This window comes from Stegastes partitus, unplaced genomic scaffold (assembly GCF_000690725.1).
Source record: "Stegastes partitus isolate 25-593 unplaced genomic scaffold, Stegastes_partitus-1.0.2 Scaffold107, whole genome shotgun sequence".
Taxonomy (NCBI): Eukaryota; Metazoa; Chordata; class Actinopteri; family Pomacentridae; genus Stegastes; species Stegastes partitus.
The window spans coordinates 569,952-590,871 of record NW_007577838.1 but is presented as its reverse complement, the minus strand read 5'-3'; the positions used below and the strand labels follow the sequence as shown (position 1 = coordinate 590,871).

General features: G+C 41.8%; 1 protein-coding gene across 1 annotated transcript in view; it reads left to right on the top strand.

The window, feature by feature from the left end:
• The first annotated feature begins 538 nt into the window (after nucleotides 1–538).
• The window catches only part of tbkbp1 (TBK1 binding protein 1), a 46,396-nt gene continuing 26,014 nt past the window's right edge, over nucleotides 539–20,920 (top strand). Inside the window, exons 1-4 of the mRNA XM_008277791.1 lie at nucleotides 539–784; nucleotides 9,243–9,368; nucleotides 14,982–15,086; nucleotides 19,808–19,955. Of these exons, the coding sequence (XP_008276013.1) occupies nucleotides 539–784; nucleotides 9,243–9,368; nucleotides 14,982–15,086; nucleotides 19,808–19,955 (625 nt within the window). The remainder of the gene's footprint in view (nucleotides 785–9,242; nucleotides 9,369–14,981; nucleotides 15,087–19,807; nucleotides 19,956–20,920) is intronic.

Below are 20,920 nucleotides of genomic sequence, written 5' to 3'. Positions count from 1 at the left end.
AAGGCAATTCTTTGCTCAGTTTAGCAGCGTCTTCACCTCGTTTTGCATCTGCTGCATTGCGTCTTTCAACCCGGCCTCCGAAGTTCGCCTCAAACTTTCAGATCCTGACACAGAAAGATGAATAATCAGGTTGCTCTTTGTTTATTGTAAATGCTGCATTCCAAATATGAAGCTACTTGGGAGGGTTAACTGGAGGATTCACCTTCTGCTCGTCTGAGGCTGTGAGACCCAAAAGGAGTGTCCCTCCTCCTGTGTCTCTCTGCACCCACTTTGCTTTTGAATATTTTACGTTGTGTGTTCCAGCAGTCCGACTGCTCTCAGACAAAAAAAACAAAAAAAGAACCCTGCTTTGTTCTTTTTTTGTTTGTTGCCGACTGCCTGATGCTTTTAGGATTTGCACCGGCGCTCGACCCCTCGCTGAGAATTATGAAACGCCGTTATTTTTGGCAGGTACATTTAATTGAATGGAAGCAATCTGGCGTTTTAATAATTAACGAGCAAACAACTGTCTGCCCCCTCCAGGTTGAGGCTCGGAGCGATGCAGTCTCTGTTCGGCGGAGGCGAGCTGGGGCTGCTGGGAGGAGGCGGCGGCGACGCGGGCGGCCTGAAGGAGGATGGCTGCGGCAGCGTGGCGTGGCGGTCCTCGCCGCTGCCCCCCGACGACGTCTACTCGGCCTCCCACTTTGCCCTCATCACCGCCTATCAGGACATCAAGACGAGGCTGGCCTGCCTGGAGCGAGAGAACACCAGCATCAAGAGGAAACTCAAGATCTATGAGATCAAGGTGAAGGGTTTTTCACTTCAAAGCCGCGTCACAAAGTCCGATATTAGCGCGCTTTCGAAAACTCATCATGGCGGTTGTTTTTGTCCTTGTTGGTATCGCTCAGAAGGACCTCTTGCGCGGACAAGGATGAGGAGGGTGGTTTCTTTTTTTTTTTTTGATTTATTGTGAGTCTTTGAAAAGGGGAGAGAGATGTCCACCCACTCTTTGTATTTTCCACTTTTATTGAAGCAGTGAGATTGTACACAAAGATGAAAGCAGAGAAGCTTCGGTGGGCTTTGATCCGGGACCAGCAGGAAAATAAACAGGAATCCAAGAGAAGGGAATCATTCCACGTGTAGTATAAGCTCAAGTTTAACCGATATGCAAGTAAAAATAATAAATGAAGGGAGATGCGAGCCATTGAGGAAAACGGAAACTGGCGTTGAAGGTGAGCTGAGCTAACGCAGCTGTTAGATGTGATCTGTAAATGGAAACAGAATCTGCATAATGAGGGGAGGTCAGCAGCTTCAGTGTCAACGAGGGTTCCATTTATCTTGATTTTTTCAATGTCCGTAAACATGTTGAGTGATTTTGAAGAACTGGCTAATTTGTCAGACAGAGTTGGGACAGCAGTACGGAAGAGGATTAGGGCCACTGAAGAAAAAAAATCAGAATTCTGAGAAAAAAAATCAGAATTCTGACTTTTTTCTCAGAATTCTGACTTTTTTCCAGAACATTACAAAAAAAAAATTCCGGGAGATTTTTTTTTCAATCTCTGAAAAAAGTCAGAATTCTGACTTTAATCTCTGAATTTTGACTTTTTTCTCAGAACTTTTTTTTTTTTCTTCAGTGGCCCTAATTCTCTTCCGCACAGCAGAGAAGGGCAAAAAAAAAAAAAATCTGTTCATAAAATACCCTGAAACGCCTTTTAAAAATGTAATAATTTCTCATAGCATGTTGTGTTTGACAAACAGTCTAATAAACGCAGCAAATTCTAATATTTGGGGAAGTTGGAGCCACAAAAAAAATCTTCCAAATCTACATAATGGGAGATGGAAACACCGTTTTTGAATAAATTCTGCAGTAATGCAAATTCGACTCACGTAACTGATCTGCTGGTTCCACTTATTTCATTGTGTTTGTCTCCAGACAACAGGAAACATGTTCCAAGCTGTTACGAGCTGACATGACAGAATAGTTCATTTATTTGGACATATTTGTAAATATACACCATGCCATATAGTCATAGTCATATATTTTTTTAACAATATATCTGCACATTATACTCTGCATTATTGCACTTCTGGGTAGATGCTAATTGCTTTTCGTTGTCTTGTACTGTACATGTGTAATGAGAAAAAAGCTATATCTAATTATAACTTGCTCGATTGAATGAAATTCTCTAACTTTTGTTTGTTTCTTCAAGATTTTTTAGCACTTAGCAAACAATTAGATTTGTTTTCAGCTTCTTCTATTCATTGCACGTTACATCCACGCATAACAAAGCCGATAGTGTTACACCCCTGAAAAGGGGAATAATGAGGACAAGACACGAGGCGGTGTTACTTCCTTCACGTCCAGTCTTAATATGTCCAGTCGTAATGGATGAGCAGGAGCAACACGGTTCCCTACGTGAACTCAGGCATACTCAATCGATTCCCGATCAGCAGGCAAAAACTCTTAAAACATAAACTCTGAGGGAAATACTCTATTAAAACAAGGCAAAATAATAAATGAGCAAAACATTTAAACGATGACATTTTTAACTCGGTATTGTGCTAATGCGTCATTTTATAACTTTTTAGCTTGAAGACCAGAGTAATCGATAGCGGAACAATCAATCAGGAAATCACTGTGCAATGACTTTAAGATGAATTATGATATGCTCGTTTTTCGTTTTTGAGGTACTAATATGAACTATAGCAAATTACTTCTTTTTCTCTTTTTAACACAGAATTACATATTGTGTTTCCTTTGACTTTTAGACAGTTAACGTTTTTATAACCATTACAATAGCACCTCCTTCTGTTGACGCTACACAGCCTGGTTTCTTCGTTAAGTTTTCAAATTCGTCAGACAATCGTACAGAAACAAAGCAACAGAATACGTTCAAGCACCGCAAAGCTGAACTTACTTCGATCATGCAAGGGTAAATCACAATCAAATCCAGCACACAGTACATAAATACTGAATCTTTGCACTCTGCAAGCTGCTGACGATATTGGTTTGAATAATTGCATCGACATACATTATGATTATCGGTGATATTGATCGGTAGTCAGCAGGGAAATAACTACTGCACAAGAACAATGTTCATGTCAAAGGGCTGCACGAAGGGTTCAAAAGGGCTCATCTGGAGGGTCATGACGGTTCAAGATATTTAAAGAAAAGCCTGATTTTTCAAAGACAAAAAGCCTTTTTCACCGCGCATCTTCTCATAAGAAAAAAAAAACATCAGTTGAGCTCTTCGTCTTAAAGTCAGCGTAAATGTCTGAGCGAAATCTTTAGATGAGGAAGCAGGTGAAGCAGAAACCCGCCTCCTAGCAGTAGCCAGACTTACACGCAGATATAACGGCAGAAGGTGAGGAAATGAGCGTAAAGAAATCGCGTGGGAGGACGGAAAATGAGGAAAAAAAATGCGAAATGGAAGGAGCTACACGGGGAAAAAAAAAGGATGAGAAACGTGGGAGTAAAAGATGACGTACAGAGCAAGGCAGAGAGAAACTGTTGAAATTGGGAACAAAGAAGGATTAGAAAGCAAAAAAATAAAATCCACTCCTGGATCGTCATTAGTCTGCGGTTCTAGGAAACATACAGCCACTTTCCTCTCAGCTTCGAGTTTTCCTCCAGGTACACGAAGAGCTTCAGTGTTTACAGCGAGCGCTTTAATCAGCTTAGCACTTGTTTTTCTGTCCGAGAGTCGAGAGAACGAAATGCCGCGAATGACAAAATGTTATTAAGAGGCTGCTGTGCTTGAAATACTCCAAGAAGACAAAAACGGATGCCAGCTGCATTACGGATACCGACGGAAGTGAAACTCTTGTCAAGCTTTGATTTGGGGAGATGTCAAACCCGCATGATTAATGTCAGGGTTTAATGCGTTTTGCCGGGTTTAGACTGTTTTTTCCCCCAAGTAAGGAAGACGAGAAACCGCTAATTGCTGGAAATCCATTTTGACGTGTGAGCAGAGGACAGACAGAAATCCTGCATCGTTTTAGCGAGCAGCTGTTATGGAAGGCTTCAGGCTGTCGTGGTTTGTCCCGCAGAGACAGGTGTTGACTTTGGGGGGGAGCAGATGCAGATGCTGGCTGTTTGGAGACGGGATCGTCCCACCTGCGCCCATGTAAATACAGCACGAGCCTCACATTCGGATGAACACTGGGGAAAACGGAATCAAAACATTGACTCCTGGTATTACTTAACCCTCTAAATCACAAGCAGTGTCTTGGTGTTTTCTGCTTTTGTTGGCTCATTTTTCACTGCAACACAAAGTCCTGCACCTCTATGGAAACAGCACAACCATGGCTAGAAGTAGAGAGAATTTAAAAAATGCATCTCTACATGCTATAAATATTTAACTACTTTTCAGTACATTTTTTTAAAAACGCTTTTGCGCCTATCTGCTCCGTAAACAGCCTGCAGTTAAATCAAAGTCGCAGAATTTTTGTCATGTGACTGTTGGTCGCAGCTACGTCAGTCATAGTTTCCTAGTTGTGTTGAGGATCACAGAATTTTTTGTTTTTGATGGTTTCTGACTAAAGCAAATGGTCATTTTTTAGCAAATTTTTAAAAACAAGACATGTTGAATAAAGTCATTTTCATAAAATAGGCCTACTTGAAACATTGATCTCGTTCATTTGTTAGTTCAAGGAACGTCGTAAAGTTCAAAACCCAACAATTCTCTTTGTTTTCGCAGTTTCTTTCTCTGATAAATGCTGTAATTTTGGTGATTTTTTAAATAAAGCATACTTTTCAGACCCACTAGTTGGTTAAACAGCCGACTCCCACTATCACTAAATTACAAAACTGGGCTATTTTCTCTTATTTTAAACCTCTTTAGGTGCGATAAGTGCAGCTGCAGGCTTCATGGGCACAAGCCTCCTGCGTGCAGCTGCTGTAATGATGCAGACGAAAGCGTTTCCTGCTGCTCTGAACGCTGCCTGAAAGCCGGCGTGTTCTCCGGCGCAGAGTTCCCGATGCTCGGCGGTGTGAGAACCCTCGGGCCCCTCGAGGCTTCACCCATGTTGCGAACATTTACTGTTAAACTGAGCAGGCAGAGGTGTTCTGCTAAATGGAAAAGGGTTGTTTGCTCCTCAAATAGACGTTGCATCAGCGGGGCAATGGCCTCACGTACCAAATGAAAAGCCCTCGGTGCTTAAGGGAGGCACTCTAAATGTAAATGGGTTCATTTAGGTTGAGCAACATGCAGTTATATATTTAGTTATATAACCTGCATGTTTTGGGTTGCAGCCGTCTGCCGACAGCAAGAGTTAAAACTGCAACGAGACAAAGTGCTTCCTTCATATGTAAAACAACAGTACAATGTGATACAGGCCATTAGCTCATATTCCACAGTTGTGATTGCGTAATCAGTCACAGCACATAATGCAGTTATTTCTGCATATTTTAAATGTTTCCCTGTAATGCTGTTGCTTCATTGTTACGCCTCTGCTTCCCTTTATTATCATATACAATATGTTTTCCCCCCGTGAATGATGAGCTGTGGTGAGGCAATAAGATGGAAATACGTTACCTACCGCGTCGTTAAGCTCGCAGATTCGATGTTTCTCTTATTGCCAACAAATCCGATCAAGAAGAAGAAGAAGATAATCAACAGTGACTTAAACCTACTAACAAGTATTGTGTGTCTATCCGGAGCCTGACATGGCTTATTCCTCTGTGCCATGGAGCTCCATTGTTGTCAAAGACTATTACTGACACATCAGTGAGCCACACTGTTGCACCGGGTGACATGTTCCTTCATCATCACAAACACACACACACACACACACACACATATTGTAGTTTATTTTGAGTCGGTACACTGTTCTGCTCCTGGAAATACTCATTAATATGCACTATTTACTCCTGCTTGCTAAAAAAGTACAGTGAACAGCTGTTTTAGAGAGTTGCTCATTTTGTGTTTTAAAAAAAGCATACACAGCAATCAGCCACAACATTAAAACCACCTGAATGTTGTTGTGCAGCTGCCAAAGTGGCTCTAAATCATCCTGCCATTGGACCTCTGTTGTCACCGAGACATGGCAGCGGGTCCTTCGGGTCCTGTGGGTTGCAGGGTGGAGCCTCTGCGGATCAGAAATGTTCGTGTGCATCCTGGCAGTGCTTGATTGGATTGGGAAATGGGGAGTTTGGAGGCCGGGTCATCGCTTTAGGCTCTTTGTGGTGCTCCTCCAGCCACTCATGAGCAGTTTTGCAGAGTTGTGGGTCTTTTTTGGGGCGTGCTGTTGCAATGGAGGGAGTATGTTTCGCCTGAAGTGGGTGTTACACGTCAAACTAAGGGCCGGTTCTTTCTTTGCGTGCAGAACAATGCAGACGTGGCTCCGCTCATACTACAGTACGTCTGCGGTTACTCCTATTGAGCACAGAAAAACACGTGTGAAGGATATCGTAGCTACTTATAGACTGAGCTGTAGCACTTTGTCGGAGGCAGCTCCTGTGTGGGTGGACATACCACAGAACTCCTGGAGATTTTAGAACATTTCACTGTGTTTGGGCTTCGTCAGTGGAGAGCATGTACAAATCAAAGCTCGTCCACAGCTCTTGCTTCGATTTCAGCTCTTTTAATGATAAACTATAAAGGTGGGGATGACGTAGAATGGCCTTGTTCAGTCTTTCTTCTAAACAAGCATTTGTTTTGAGCACCATTTGGGTTTTTTTTTGCACGTCCATCGATGTCTGCAAGGGTCCAGGGACCTCGGTGTTTGATGGAATTCACGTAGATCCTAATGTGGAACATTATGGACAGAATCTATGGTGTTTATTTCACCTGTTGGAGGTTTTAATGTTGTGGCAGATCTGTGTCTATATAAATTTCTGGTAAATCACTATCTATTACCAAAATGAGTTAAACAAAGACCAGACATAAAAACAAAATCAACGTAGGTACTTCTGACACCATTTCTAAGGTGCAAGTTTGGCATTCGGCCATCTTTCTCTCAAAACCAGACATAACAATGAAATGTGGATTTGACTGAGAATGGAGAACAGGTTGTCGATCACAAGGTACCCAAAAAAATGCCCCGTTTTCCTTCAAAACGAGCATCACACTGAACTCAAAAGGTCTTGAAACTAGCAATTGAGACCAAAAACCTTTTCGAAAAATGTTCACCGGAGTAAAAAAAATCAATGTACGGTTATTTTCTCACAGACTTCTAAATAATCTGACTTCTTTGTGCACCCGAAGGAGTCGCCCCCTGCTGGATGTTAGACAGAATGCAGGTTTAAAGCACTTCTATGTTGGCTTGTGTTGGCTTTTCAGACCCTGGGGCTACGCCTACCTTTTCTATACAGTCTATGGAGGTAACACAATGACGACTGAGACTGTGACCGACTGACTAAATGATTTAAAAGCATTTACAGTATGTTAAACTCAACAAGCCACATGCCAGTCATGACGTATTTTCTAACACCCAGCAGCTATCTTTCTGCCAGAGAGTGCAGGCAGAGAAACACAACTCACTTGAGTGAAGCACGACACAGTTTTTTCCTCCCCTCAGTAGATTGCTTCACCTCCACCTGTGGTGACCTGGAGTTGTTACCGCTTATTTCCATAGGTTAGAGCTTTACATCTTCAACAGAAATACGTGGACCGGAGTGCTTTGTGGTGAACCAAGAAAGCGTTGAGAGGTGTGAAGGAAAAAATGACTGCGCTCTTGAAGATGACACTGAATTTTTATCCTCTAAGCTTCTCCTGACCTCCCCAAATGGATATCGTCTATAAAACCTGTAGCAGATGTACAGCAGTCTACAAATCTTCTTCTACAGAATCTTGACCCCATGTAGATGTATTGTAGGAGGACAGGAAGGCACTCTTTGTGCCTCCAAAGACCAGATTGCACTCAGGCGCCAAGCTATCTTCTTGTTTTCCTTTCCATCCATAAATCCAGATAGGATTTCCCACTGAAGGACGGTATAAAGTCTAAGGTATGAGAGAATCCTCAGAACTGATGCTGGCATTGCATGCGTGAATTGCTGCACTGACAGTGTCTGTTCTCCTGGTATCAGTAAATCTTATTTCAACCAAAGTCATCCGTCTCTCTGTGTCGGTTTCCTCATCTTCTTTCAACCTCTTCAAGAAATCCACGTCAAGAAGGACTAACCCACTGTTGGATTTAGTCTTTTCATGGGATTTGTTGATATAAGCAGCATATAGAGCATTGCTGACCTGATTCTTTAAAGCTGGAGTCTGTGACTCTGGAGAAAGATTGTCGATCTGCAAACTAAATTTAATCCCAGTTTGTTATCAGATTTACTCTCTTTCCAGCTCCGAACGCCTCCAGTCTCCTCTACTGCGTCCTGTGCAGAAGCATGAACACGCATGATCATAAACATGGTGTTGCATTGATCGGTTCAAGCCACAAAACTGATATTCTTCTCATTGCACACACACACAGATTGGACAGCCAGCAGACTGTGAGGAGATATTCGCTGATTGTGACTGTCTCGGATTAGAATCACCGACTCTCGCTTTAAGAGAATGGGCCGTTCAGTCATGCTCACGATACGCAGCGTTAAAGCCCCGCAGTGCTTCTGTTTGCCAAAGTCATTCCACTAAATTTATCTAAACGTAATCAGCGCGTCCAACATATTGTAAATTGCAGACGGTTTTCGAGACATACTTAGAAAAAAGGCAATTTAGAAAGTAATAAATATAAAGCAGCACCCTCTCTTGGCAAATCAGGAGACGTGGCCCAATGTCTGAAATGTCGTGACTGGCATAGAAAACACTAAAATGAACATTGTGCAACCCACCCTTGGGCCGATGAGTGCGTTCATATCATTCTCCAGAGTTTTTGTCAAGAAACACAGACAGATGGACAAACAAACTTACTGACTGACTGACAAGACACTGAGTCACTGTCCCTCCCCAGATTTCACCGTGTGGGAAGAAATATGATCGGAAAATCACAAATTAGCTTAGAAGCGGTGAAAAATAAAATCTAGTTCAAGAGTAAAAAAAAAAAACAGAAACCATGATGTGTTAAAACACCGTAATCCTCTGAGTGATATCTGGGCCAAACAGCAGTTGCAGCTGATATACGATGAATCTTTAATGATCACAGTGTGAAATCATGAAAAATTGCAGGATACAGCTTGGAAAAAATGGCACATGAGCAAACAAAATATATATATCCATAAATAAACATGCAAAAAGGTTGATTCTGTGTATTCTATTCCTATATTTAGTTCTCTACGTTCTGCCTCCACTGATCTCTGTCGTGTCTTGTTATGTCTGCAGTTCCCCATGATCAGCGAGTTCGGGGAGGACACCAACTCCTACTGCTCCTTCGAGAGCAAGGAGACGGCGCTGCTGCACTCGGAAAATGGAAATCTGCAGCAGAGAGTCAACGTCCTGACCCACGAGGTGAGAGGACGGACGAGGACGCGAAGTGGGAGGCGTGAATATTCATTTCTTTTAATATAAGCTGGATGAAATAAAATTTAAAAAGAAAACCTTATCATGCCAGAGCTGGAATTCTGCAGAAATCCCTCCCTCCGTGTGAATTAATTGAATTAAAAGTGAATTAAGGCCAACCCTGGTGGACGTACGTTGAGAGATGTCCAGAACTAATTAAGCACTAAAGCTGCTGTCTGAGCAAAATCACTGAGACTGGGTGTTTTTTAAGAATCTGTCCAAGGAGCGCTGTGACATGGGATTTTCACGCTGGTGTTCTATTTTTGAGATGTGAAATAATTGGGTGTAAACCTGGCCAAGATTTTTAGCTGAATGTGTTAGGAAGGTAAAGAAGACACTTTCTTCCCTTAGATAACACATTTTTGAAGTATTTTGTATTGTTTAACATGTGAAGTTCAGCCCAAAATGTATAATCTCTAACCCAAATTTTGATTTATAGCGATTTTTTATTGTTTATTCTGACTGGAAATGATGTAAACAAGCAACAAAAGGTGGTAAAATGTTGTTTTATAGCTGTTAATGCAAACTAAAATTCATTCATACCCCTGAAATTGTCACAAACGCTCGGGTAAACGCAGCTTCTGTTCAGTTCCAACGTTATAGAGCATTTTAATTAACTATAAGCTAAGAAGAGCTGATGCAGTAGTTCTCTAGTCAGTTTCTAATCAACCGACTAAAGCCAAACAGCTCAGTGAACTTCTCCATCGCCGGGAGATAGTCGCACATTGTGGCTGCTCACAAGACAGTGGATCGCTGTAAAGTGATTTCCAAGTGTTTTTAAAGTGCCAGAGCAAAGCGTCATCCAAAAGCACAAGGAGTTCCACACTGAAGAGTCTCAAAGGGCTGGTAGGAAGACAGAAGTGGCCTCTCTGTGCTGACAGGAAGAAGAATCCAAGATTATCCTTAATCTGAGTAATTGTGGCGCCAAGATCTCTGAACAAGGCTGGACTCCATGAAGACCGAGGAGGACTAAACTTCTCCAAGACAGACTGATGAAGGAGGAAGCTGCTGTGGTCACATTAGAGATACAGCTGAAACCAGAAGTTTACATACAAAAAGACTCAACGTCTAACAATTAATCAGACTAAACTTTTCCTGGCTACGGTCCGTCAGGATTACCAAAATTATTCTTACTTCAAAGTCAGAAATTTACAAACACTAAGATGCCTTCAAACTATTTGGGAAAGCCCAGATGATGATGTCATGGCTTTGGAAGCTTTTGATAGGTTAATTGACAACATGTGAGTTAATTGGAGGCACACCTGTGGATGTATTTTAAGGCTCACCTCAAACAGGCTGCTTCCTTTTGGGACAACATGGAAAATCTAAAGACATCAGCCAAGATATCAGGAAGAGAACTGTGGAGCTCCACACGTCTGGTTCATCCTTGGGTACCATTTCCAGATGCCTGAAGGCTCCACGTTCATCTGTTCAAACAGTTATACGCGAGTATAAACACCATGAGTGCACAAAATAGATGGCATCATGAGGAAAGAACATTATGTGGAAATATTGAAGCAACATCTTAAGAATTCATCAAACTATTGTGAGAAGCTTGTGGAAGGAAACCCAAAAACGTTTGACCCAAGTCATACAGTTTAAAGGCAACGCTACCAAATACTAAGGAAATATACGTAAACTTTTTTGAAGAAAGTAATAAAAAAATATCTCAAAAATTCTCTCTCTCATTAGTCTGGCGTTTAGCAAATAGAAATAATTTTGGTAATCCCAACTGACCTAAAGCAGGAGAAGTTTAGTCTGATTTAATGTCAGATAGTGAGAAAATAAAAGGTTTCATGTCTTTTTATGAAGTGCATGTAAACTTCTGGTTTCAACTGTAAGTGTTTGGACACAAAAAAAGGAGAAGCATCCAACCCCAAGAACTCCATCAACACAGTCTGTTTGGTGGATTTGTTTCTCGCCAATAAGTCTGACAAACTTGTCGACAACAAAGGATGACTTTGGGATTCTGGAGGAAAACACAAGAAAAACCTATCAGCGGGCAGCAGTGGACCTTCCAGTGAGACAGTGATGTAAAATAAACAGCCAAAGAAATGAACAAATTGACGATGCTGGAGTCCAGCATTCAGAGGAGACGTGGAGATGGACACAAAGAGAAGCAAACTCCCAGCAGAGACATGAAGAAAGCAAATGAAGGGTTTGCTATTGATTACCCAGGTATGAATAATTTTGGACGTGGCATTCTTGGCAAAAATGCACAAAAACAAGAAACCTATTTTTAAAACTAAAAATAAACTGTAAATAATTATAAATTCAGATTTGGCACAGGTATAAATAATTTTGGGGATTTTTTATTTTTTTTTAAATCCACAGAAATAGTAAAAAAATTCCTCATGGCGCAATGTTTCACTGTCTGACGTCACTTGTTTACGTCATTTCCCGCCAAAAGAGCGACAAAGAACCCTCCTCGACTGTATATGTGTAGTCTGCAGACATCTGGAGTGAGATAGCCCATAATGTGTTTGGACTACTCACTCCCCTCTCTTGTAACTCGACTATTTCTCTGAGCGTGTGAACGAGAGCGTGGGGAAATAGAAATGAGAAACGACTGACACAGGAAGGCCGCGGTAAAAACTGACGGCAGCAGCAGCAGCGGCGGCGGCGGTGGCATTAAAAAAAAGAAAAAGAAGCGAGAGAGCAAGACAAAGGAAGGAAATATGGTTTTTACGGGAGCAGCAGAAACGATTAGCGTGGGACACACAAGGTCACGGGGCTCCGACACCGAGCGTTCAGAGTGATGAAATGTGCCACGGCTCACTGAGCGCGCTCCACCGGGACCGGACCCCGACCAACACCGTGCACACAAACCCTGACCTTTTGCTTTCGCTGAAGTGGTGACCTCCAATTATCAAGGAGAAGCGAAAGGTGGCACATTGTCACGACGCATAAAGCCAAAAAGTGTCGGCGCTTTACCTCAAGAAATACAGATTAAAGTGCAGCTGCTTCTCCTGGTCTCACCTTCCTCATGCGCAAACCCTCGCTGCTCCCTTTGCAACTTACTGGCTTTAATATGTGCCCATAAATCAATTTATTTAGCATCAGCAGAAGGCGACAAACTAAACGAAACCAAGAAAACCAGTGGATTTGAGCTACAGGTAAAAAGCTAGAAATCACCACGAAACTTGCAAAGTTAATTACAATAAAAGAAAGTTGTTTTTTTTCCCCTGAAATTAGATGTTTCAATATGCAAATGAGGTATTTTACATCTTAAAAAATGCTCTAATTTTGCATTAACATGAGTCTAAACTTTAGACAACGCCAGCTTCAGCTTCATTTTGTTGACATTTGAGAGCTGGATATATTTATTACTGCATAAATCAGATAAAAAGGGCAATTTTTGATGGATTCCATGTTTTTAGGAATAACACGTTCCATCAATTGGGTTATGAATGATATATGAACAAACCCCTCCTGGGAGACCTTCAGAATATAGACAGGAATAAATAAATATGGGAGGTTTGGTGTCTGAACGTGCTGCTGAAGTGGAGATTTTTTAGCTGAGAATGTTGGAAAAACTGAGAAAACGGCCTTTAAAGACACGTAATGTGATTAAAATCTGCAGATGCAGGAAGCAAAATGCAGGAAATTAAAAATCTAAATTGGATTTTTTTTTTCTTTCCACTAGTCTGAAAACAGATATGACATCAAGACACAACGTACCAAAGTCTCAAAACTGACCAGAGCATGAAGAAAATTAGTTTTTTAATCTTGCTCTATAAATGTATGTCATCCATTCCATCTATTTACTATCTAACTGCTTAATTGTTTAACAAAAGACTTTATTTATCTATCCCTTCTGTTTCTCATAAGCTAACACATATTTTTATGTGCATTTTGAAGTATTGTCTCAGGAAAAGTTCATGGAAGCTGCAATACTTGAGGGGGGAAAAGTAGTTTTTTGGACTTAAATGTAATTAATCAGACATGCAATCATCTTGTGCATGAGTTCTGTCAGAGCAAAGATTTAATTAACTCACACGACTGATCAGCTGTTTCAGCTTGAAGCATGAAACATGCCCGATACCTGCAACGTGAAAGAAGAATCACATTTTGCCTGATTGAAAACACGTCCTCTCTCATAGCTGGACGAAGTTTAGTTTCTTCTTCAAGGTTTTTGTAGCTTTTGGCAAACAACGAGGCCGAAATCACCTCCTATACCCTACATAGTGCACCATATAGGGTATTTGTAGTGCTGTCCGAATGTTAAGTTACAAATGTTACACCCAATATAGTGCACTCAAAATGCCCCACGATGCACCGTGAAAAGTAGCGTACAGCCGATGGTCACTATCCAGCAATATGGACGAAAGGAAATGCAAACTAGACGAACGAGAGCGCGAAAACATGTCATTAAAATGTAAGTAGATTCCCGTTTGTTTTGTTAATTTTTCTTTTTTTACCCGTTTCTTGGATGGGTTAGATGAGATGGCGGCGCTTCGTTTAGTTTCCGTCTTTTTCTACTCTGTTTATTGAATCCATGTGTAATACCGCCACCTACTGGCAGCACGATCTGATGCAGTTCAAACAGCGTAATTGAACTTTTTGATTTTTTGCAACCTTTGTAAAAGTTTGCTTCAAATTTGCTTGACAATTAAACGGAGCATAGTCTTGTTTCCTGCCACTAAATCCACCGTTAAACACTAGTAGCAGCTGGTAACTATTTTATTAGTAACTGACTCACGCAACAGAAATTATGCTGCACATTTCAGGGTGTATTTTGAAGCGTTACTATGCAACACAACAAGCCAGTCCCCCCCTACAGCAAGTGAAAATGTAAAACGTGATAATGGCCGTTCTACTTGTAGTAATGCTCTAGAGTTTGTTTTTAAATTTTGGAAACCCTCGCCTCGTCTCCAGTAACGGCGTCACAACGAGCCGTTCACGCCTCGCTGCCAGTTTCTTTTTGCACCGGCATATGTTACCATAGACACCCTGAACAGGCTCCAGCGCTCCTGCACACGGCGGCGATATACCTCTTTGTCCTCGCCGACTCTCTGTTTATCTCACTGCTGCTCCCACTCTCGTTCTCCCTGCCGCCTAAAGTGACCACATTCTTCAATAAAAAGCTCACTTCTGTGTCCTCGCCTGCTTTGAAAGTCTCTCCGTTTCACTCGGTGACGGTGCGTGCCCTCGGATCCGTCAAACGCGGCGCCGTTATGACATCCACCCCTTTATTATGCCACACTGTGAGAACACAAGATCAGCAAGACTTCGAGGTTTTTGTTTTTTCTTCCTTCTTCCAGCATTATTGTTGGAATCATGATTTATCCACTCTCGGAGAAGGGGGGGAGGCTCCGTACATGCTGAGGTATCAGGATCTCGGTGTCCTAAATTTTGCTCGGTTACACAACACTTTCTTAAGAGACACATTTGATGACTCTCACAGTGGAAGTTTTTTTTTTTTCCTTTTGTGAGAAAGTTTGAAAAGTGACAAAGACAGGAGGAGGGGGGGAAAAAAGTAAATGTGTCAAGCCTTTCTTTCGGTGGGTTTTTTGTTTTTTTTTTCCAGCTTTTTTTTCCTTTCTCTGTGTGTCGTTTCAGCTCCAGAAGAGGAAGGAGAGAGAGGAGCAGCTGGAGGATGTGATCCAGGCCTATGAGAAGATCCACATGGAGAAGAGCAACCTCCAGAGGGATCTGGACAAGATGGTCAGAGGCGTCGCTCTCTCGTTGTTTTACGACACGAGCCGAGTGGTTCATTAATTAAAGCGTCGCAGTTTCACACTCGGCTAATGGAGACCAAATAGAGAAAGCAAAACTCTGCTCGGCTGACATTGTAAAAAATGAAAAGAACCTAAAAGAGGCTTAATATTAATTCAGTAAATCCACTGTTTAAAAATGTGCGAGGCTGCTGGGGCTCTCTCATGTTTACTTTTTGGCTTTTCTGCATCCCAAACACACAAGAGACCAAAACTAGTGATAATTCTGCTTCTGCTGCTTCGGTTGTTCATGCAAATCCACCAAATGTGTGCCATTATACACCTGTACTAATCCTTCAAATGGTGGTCCATCTTTCATTTGTGCATTAAAATACTATAATAGAGACCATCTTGCTATTCGGTGACCCCACCCATTGTCAACTTTGGCCTTTATTTTAATGTCAACCACATATCTGTAAAGTTTTATGGCTGAATTTTACGTGTGTTGATCAAATCTGTCCACAGACACACAAACTATTCAAAATACTCAAAACTATGGTGGTTATAGGATGCCTTTAGAACTACATGTTGCAATGATGACACAGAAAAAGCAGCAACATTTGAGGCAGAACCATGAAGACAAAGTGCCAAAAAAAACTGCAGTTCCTCGACTGTCCACTAGAGGCTGTCCACAAAAGCGAGTTGCTTCCCTTTGACCAACAGTTTTGGTCTCAGTAGCTAATTTCTCCATTTATGACAACTGAAAGGGCGGTTAATTTCTTATATAAGCAGTTTATTCAAATTATATGAAGGTGGAAAGTTATGCATAATTAAGACTTTTGAGTCACTGAGCTCAAACGCTAATAGCCACTACACAGGGCTTCAAAACCACAGAATCATGGGCATGCTGCAGAACATATAGCCTAAACCAGCAGTCCCCAACCCGTTTTGCACCACGGACCGGTTTTAAGCGAGAACATTTCCTACGGACCGGTCATCACTCACGTAAAAAAAGATAATTGTTTTTTCTATTTAAAAGTTTCATAAAGGAATAAAATTACTTGCTAAATACGTGTTTACTTTTTCTTTTTCCGTCTTAGTATTGAGTCTCTCCCACTTTCCAAAGAAGCTGTTTGTTTTTTAATTATTTCGGCAGGTTAGACTGACGGCTTCATTTAACAGCCGAGCATGAAAACTATTAAGAGTCAAATGCGAGAAACAAGACGGACTCGAAGACAAGCTCGTCGTTTTTCAAAATAAAACACCCTGCAGACTCCACTGGAAATAAAAATAAACCAACAAAATGTTTTTTTTTTTTCTTTCTGTGCGGCCCGGTACCAAATGACTCACGGCCCGGCACCGGTCCGCGGCCCGGTGGTTGGGGACCACTGGCCTAAACTGCAGTAAATGTGTTAATTGCATTGATTTTAATTAAAAATTAATAATCATTCAGCCCTGGTAAAGTGCATGACCTGTGATTTTTTTGGCCAAACTTGACTTCGATAATGATTTTAACTTCACATCTGAAAAGTTCAGTGACTGTTCTTTACAAAATCTGTCCACTGACGGACATTAAAACAGCTGCCAACGCATCAAAACTGACTTCGTAGCAATTCCACCTACAGCAGATTTTTTCTAAGATCATATTTTGCTGTAAGAACACAAAAGCAGTAAGAGCCACTCCGTCACAGCACCCTAAAAACATCTTGATCGCTTTCAACATGACCTCAGCTTTTGCCACAAAAGCCTAAATACTCAATATTTAGCCTGTAAAGTAAAGTTAGCTCACACTGCTCCTGTTCATTTGTTGTAAATGAAGGTACCGGCAATGTCTGAGCCTGTAGATTAGCTCTAAAGTCGTGTTTGTCTTTCTGTCAGACTGACAGGATGAGCACAAATAAAATGCATCGGATCACTTTAGTCGTGCATTTGAGACCGCGCTGCTCACTTCAGAGTAATTGCCGTCTGAGGAAAACCCTTTTTCATTAACTCCTATACTGAGTGAACCGTCCTTCAGAGAGAAAAAAAAGTCACTTTAAAGTGATTCAGTTGAAGTTCTCCTGGAACAAAACATACACTTTAGGCTTGCTGTTACTTGTAAGAGTTCATACTGTAAGTAGAACCCTTTTTCAAAAGATTTTGAGATTTATTTTAACTATTTCCTCCAAAGCAATGTGCAAAATTACAACATTTAAAACACCTAAAACAACTTTATTTTGTCAGTGCCTCCAAACCAAGGTCGATGCAGAGGCTTCCAGCTGAACAGATTGGCTGGCCTCCGTGACAATAAACCCTCATATGAGAGTGAAGTCCATCACAGAGAGCAGCCTCAGCACTTTGATGCGGTCCGAGTGATTAGGAGATGAAGTGCGCCAAAGATGCTGGAACTGCCACCTGCCAAGCACCGACGGCGTCAATGTCACCCAAAGCCTCGGCCGCCGTCATTAATGCGCTGCCATCTACCTTCTGGGCCTCGTTGGCCTTTAACCCAGCGGCCTTTTACTCACTCGCTCATCTACATAATATACAGAAGTGCGCAAAAGTTCAAGGCACTAAAGGTAAAGTGAGGATGCTTTAAAAATAGAGCCGCGGATGGCTTTTATGGATCAATTATTGTAATTTTGTGCGAAGCTTTCGAATCGACTCGGCCTGAAGGTTGTTCCAGCGACAGCAGGGTGTGAGCTTTTATGCTGTGCACTTTCCAATAATATACTGTACTTACATAAAGACACTGTCATCAGCATTAACTGTCACTGTTAAACAAAAAGCAAGTAAAAACTAGAAATCTGGGGGCTGCAAGATGGTGCAGTTGGTTAGCACTGTTGCCTCGCAGCAAAAAGGTTGCCGGTTCGCGTCCTGGTGGCGGCACCGCGATCTTTCTGCATGTTCTCCCTGTGCAGCGTGGGTTCTCTCCGGGTTCTCTGGCTTCCTCCCAAAAACATGTTGAGGTTAATTGGTGATTGTAAATTGTCCGTAGGTGTGAATGTGAGTGTGCTTGGTTGTCTGTCTCTAAGTGTAGCCCTGTGATAGACTGGTTACCTGTCCAGGTGAACCTGCCTTCACCCTGAGTCAGCTGGGATAGACTCCGCCCCCCACGACCCTAGTGAGGGTTAAGCGGTTTATAGATAATGGATGGATAGAAATCTGGCAGCCATGTTGCCAGAAAAAGTTATGTTTAAAAAAACACCAGGATACTATAACGTTTAAAATCTAGGAAAGACCAAAAAAAAAAAACTTGTAAATTAATCCATCCATTTTCTATACACCGCTTAATCCTCATTAGGGTCGCGGGGAAGGCAGGGGACACCCTGGACAGGTCACCAGTCTATCACAGGGCCACACTTACAGACAGACAACCAAGCACACTCACATTCACACCTACAGACAATTTAGAATCACCAATTAACCTCAACATGTTTTTGGACTGTGTGGGAGGAAGCCGGAGAACCCGGAGAGAACCCACGCTGCACGGGGAGAACATGCAAACTCCACGCAGAAAGATTCCGGTGCCCCCACCGGGACGCGAACCGGCGACCTTCTTGCTGCGAGGCAACAGTGCTACCAACTGCACCACCCTGCAGCCCTTGTAAATTAATATTAAATGTAAAAAAAAAAAGTCTGTCTTAGGGTATCAGCGTAAAGTTAGCCGTCTAAATCAAGTCATTCTTGTTTTTACCTCCAACAAAAGCATCAGATTTCACATTTCATAACCATATTTTGGAAAAAGAGTACACGCTGCTGTTCAAATCTGGCTGTCTGGGCTCGATCAGATGCCTCCTCGATGACGCAACATTTTGCACAGTACTTTCTACAAGATCTACACATACATATTGTTCATATGGACATTCAAACGCTTCTTTTTTTAGTCAAAAATGCTGCATAGGAACAAGAAAATGCAAAAAATACATGCTTCAATATGCTCACGAGCCACACCAGCCTCAACTCTCATCTCCACCAATCTGTCCTCCTTCCTTGTTTCTCTTCAGCCTTTTAATATAGAGAAACTATTTTCTTTAACCACCAAGTAAACCAAAGTGTGTGTGTGTGTGTGTGTGTGTGTGTGTGTGCGTGTGTGTGCGTTTTGTGTGGGCTGCTGTTGCCAGAGTTGTGTTATTGTGGGATGTAATTATGTGCAAACATTCCCATGTGCTTTCAGGAAGGTTCTACATCTCTAATGCAACACTTGAGGTGTTGTTTTGCACCTGTGTGTCTGACCTGCAGGTGGATTTTTTTCATGATAGTCGATGGCTGCAGATATGGCTATGCAAGGACACAAATCCAGATGAGTGATACTGATATTTAGCAGCCTCGGATACGTTCACTAGAACTGCGATGAATAATCAATTAATGGTCAACTGTTAAATTAATTACAGAGTACATCGTCGTTTTTAGGATTTAAAAAAAAAAAAAAAGAGTCAAAATCTTCTTCAGCTTCTTAAATTTGACTATTTTCTTCTATGTTTATGTCATCAAAAGTTAAAAACAACACATCTCAGGGCATAAAATTGGGATTTGAACCACAGATTTCAAAGATCAAACAACTTATCGATTAATCGAGACAACAAACAATCGATTAATGATCAATGAAAACAATGTTCACAAGTGGGCTTCCTTTCATCTCGGCTATAGGAAGCAGCCTTGAACTGTGCTTTGCGCTGTGTTTTCTCCACTCAAATGTGCCTAAGAATAGACGTAACCTCAGTAAATACGTGATGTTAAATGTGATTACAGACCAGCCTGGTGGAGAAACATGTGGAGCGCATCCTGAGCCTGGAGTCAGCTCTGAGGCAGAGGGACAACTCCCTGCAGAAGCTCAACATGCAGCTGCACAGCAAAGACATGCAGTATCTGCAGCTGCACGCCGGCCCAGACGCACACAGTAAGTGACCACGCAGCATGACTACGCATCTAAGTTTCTGTATACCTGATTAAGAAGGGACACGTGTTTATCTTATGTATTTATTTTAGCATCAAAGTAACTCAAACTCATGCTCCAACTTTTATTTGTTGCTTGATACAAAAGCTGATAGGTTTCTCATGACTAATCTACAAGAGAACTCTATCTGATAAGCTGAGTTTTGTTTCTCTATTTACCTAATACAGAGTCTGTGGACGTGCAGGCTTAACGTGCACCGCAAAACGAGCGAGGAGCACGAGAGAAACACTGAATAGGAAGATTTAGTTCCAAAACTATTGCACGGTCAACTGTAGGGCTGCACAATCAAAGGAATTTTAATCATAATGATGGTGTTTGGAACATGCTCGACTGCAATGCTGACGTCTTCAGTATCGGTAAATCTGACATTAGATTTCACTCTTTTTAAAGTCATTTTTGGTCACACATCTGTCCGAGCTGCTTCGCTTCACTAACTAAGTGGAGACTAGAGGCTTCTCTGTGCACAGCTTGCTTCTACCACCGCCTGCATGGGAGGCATTTAGGGAACATCTGGAAATTGTGCCATCTATCCGGAAGCAGATGCTCAGCAGATGGGAAGGTTTGGGTGCAATTTCATCTATATTTTGCTTGTAGGAGATGCAGTGAATTCAGATGAAATTCATATTTCAGCGACAGAGAGGATGATGTTGACCGTATATATATATCGTAAGAAAACAAAACACTGCAATGTCAGTTGTTTCCTTTATCGTGCAGCTCTGTTGTGATCACACACAAACACAAATGCACTGAACAAACCAAAAGCTTAGTTTATAAAGCAGTGATGAGTTAGGCGACCTGTATATTTCTTATAAAGTGTTTGACGTGTGGCTAAACAGCTTTGGAAAGTCACTACTGCAGCTGTCTTTGCACATTTGGATTAAAGGGGTCTGTAGTTACACTTTAAAACA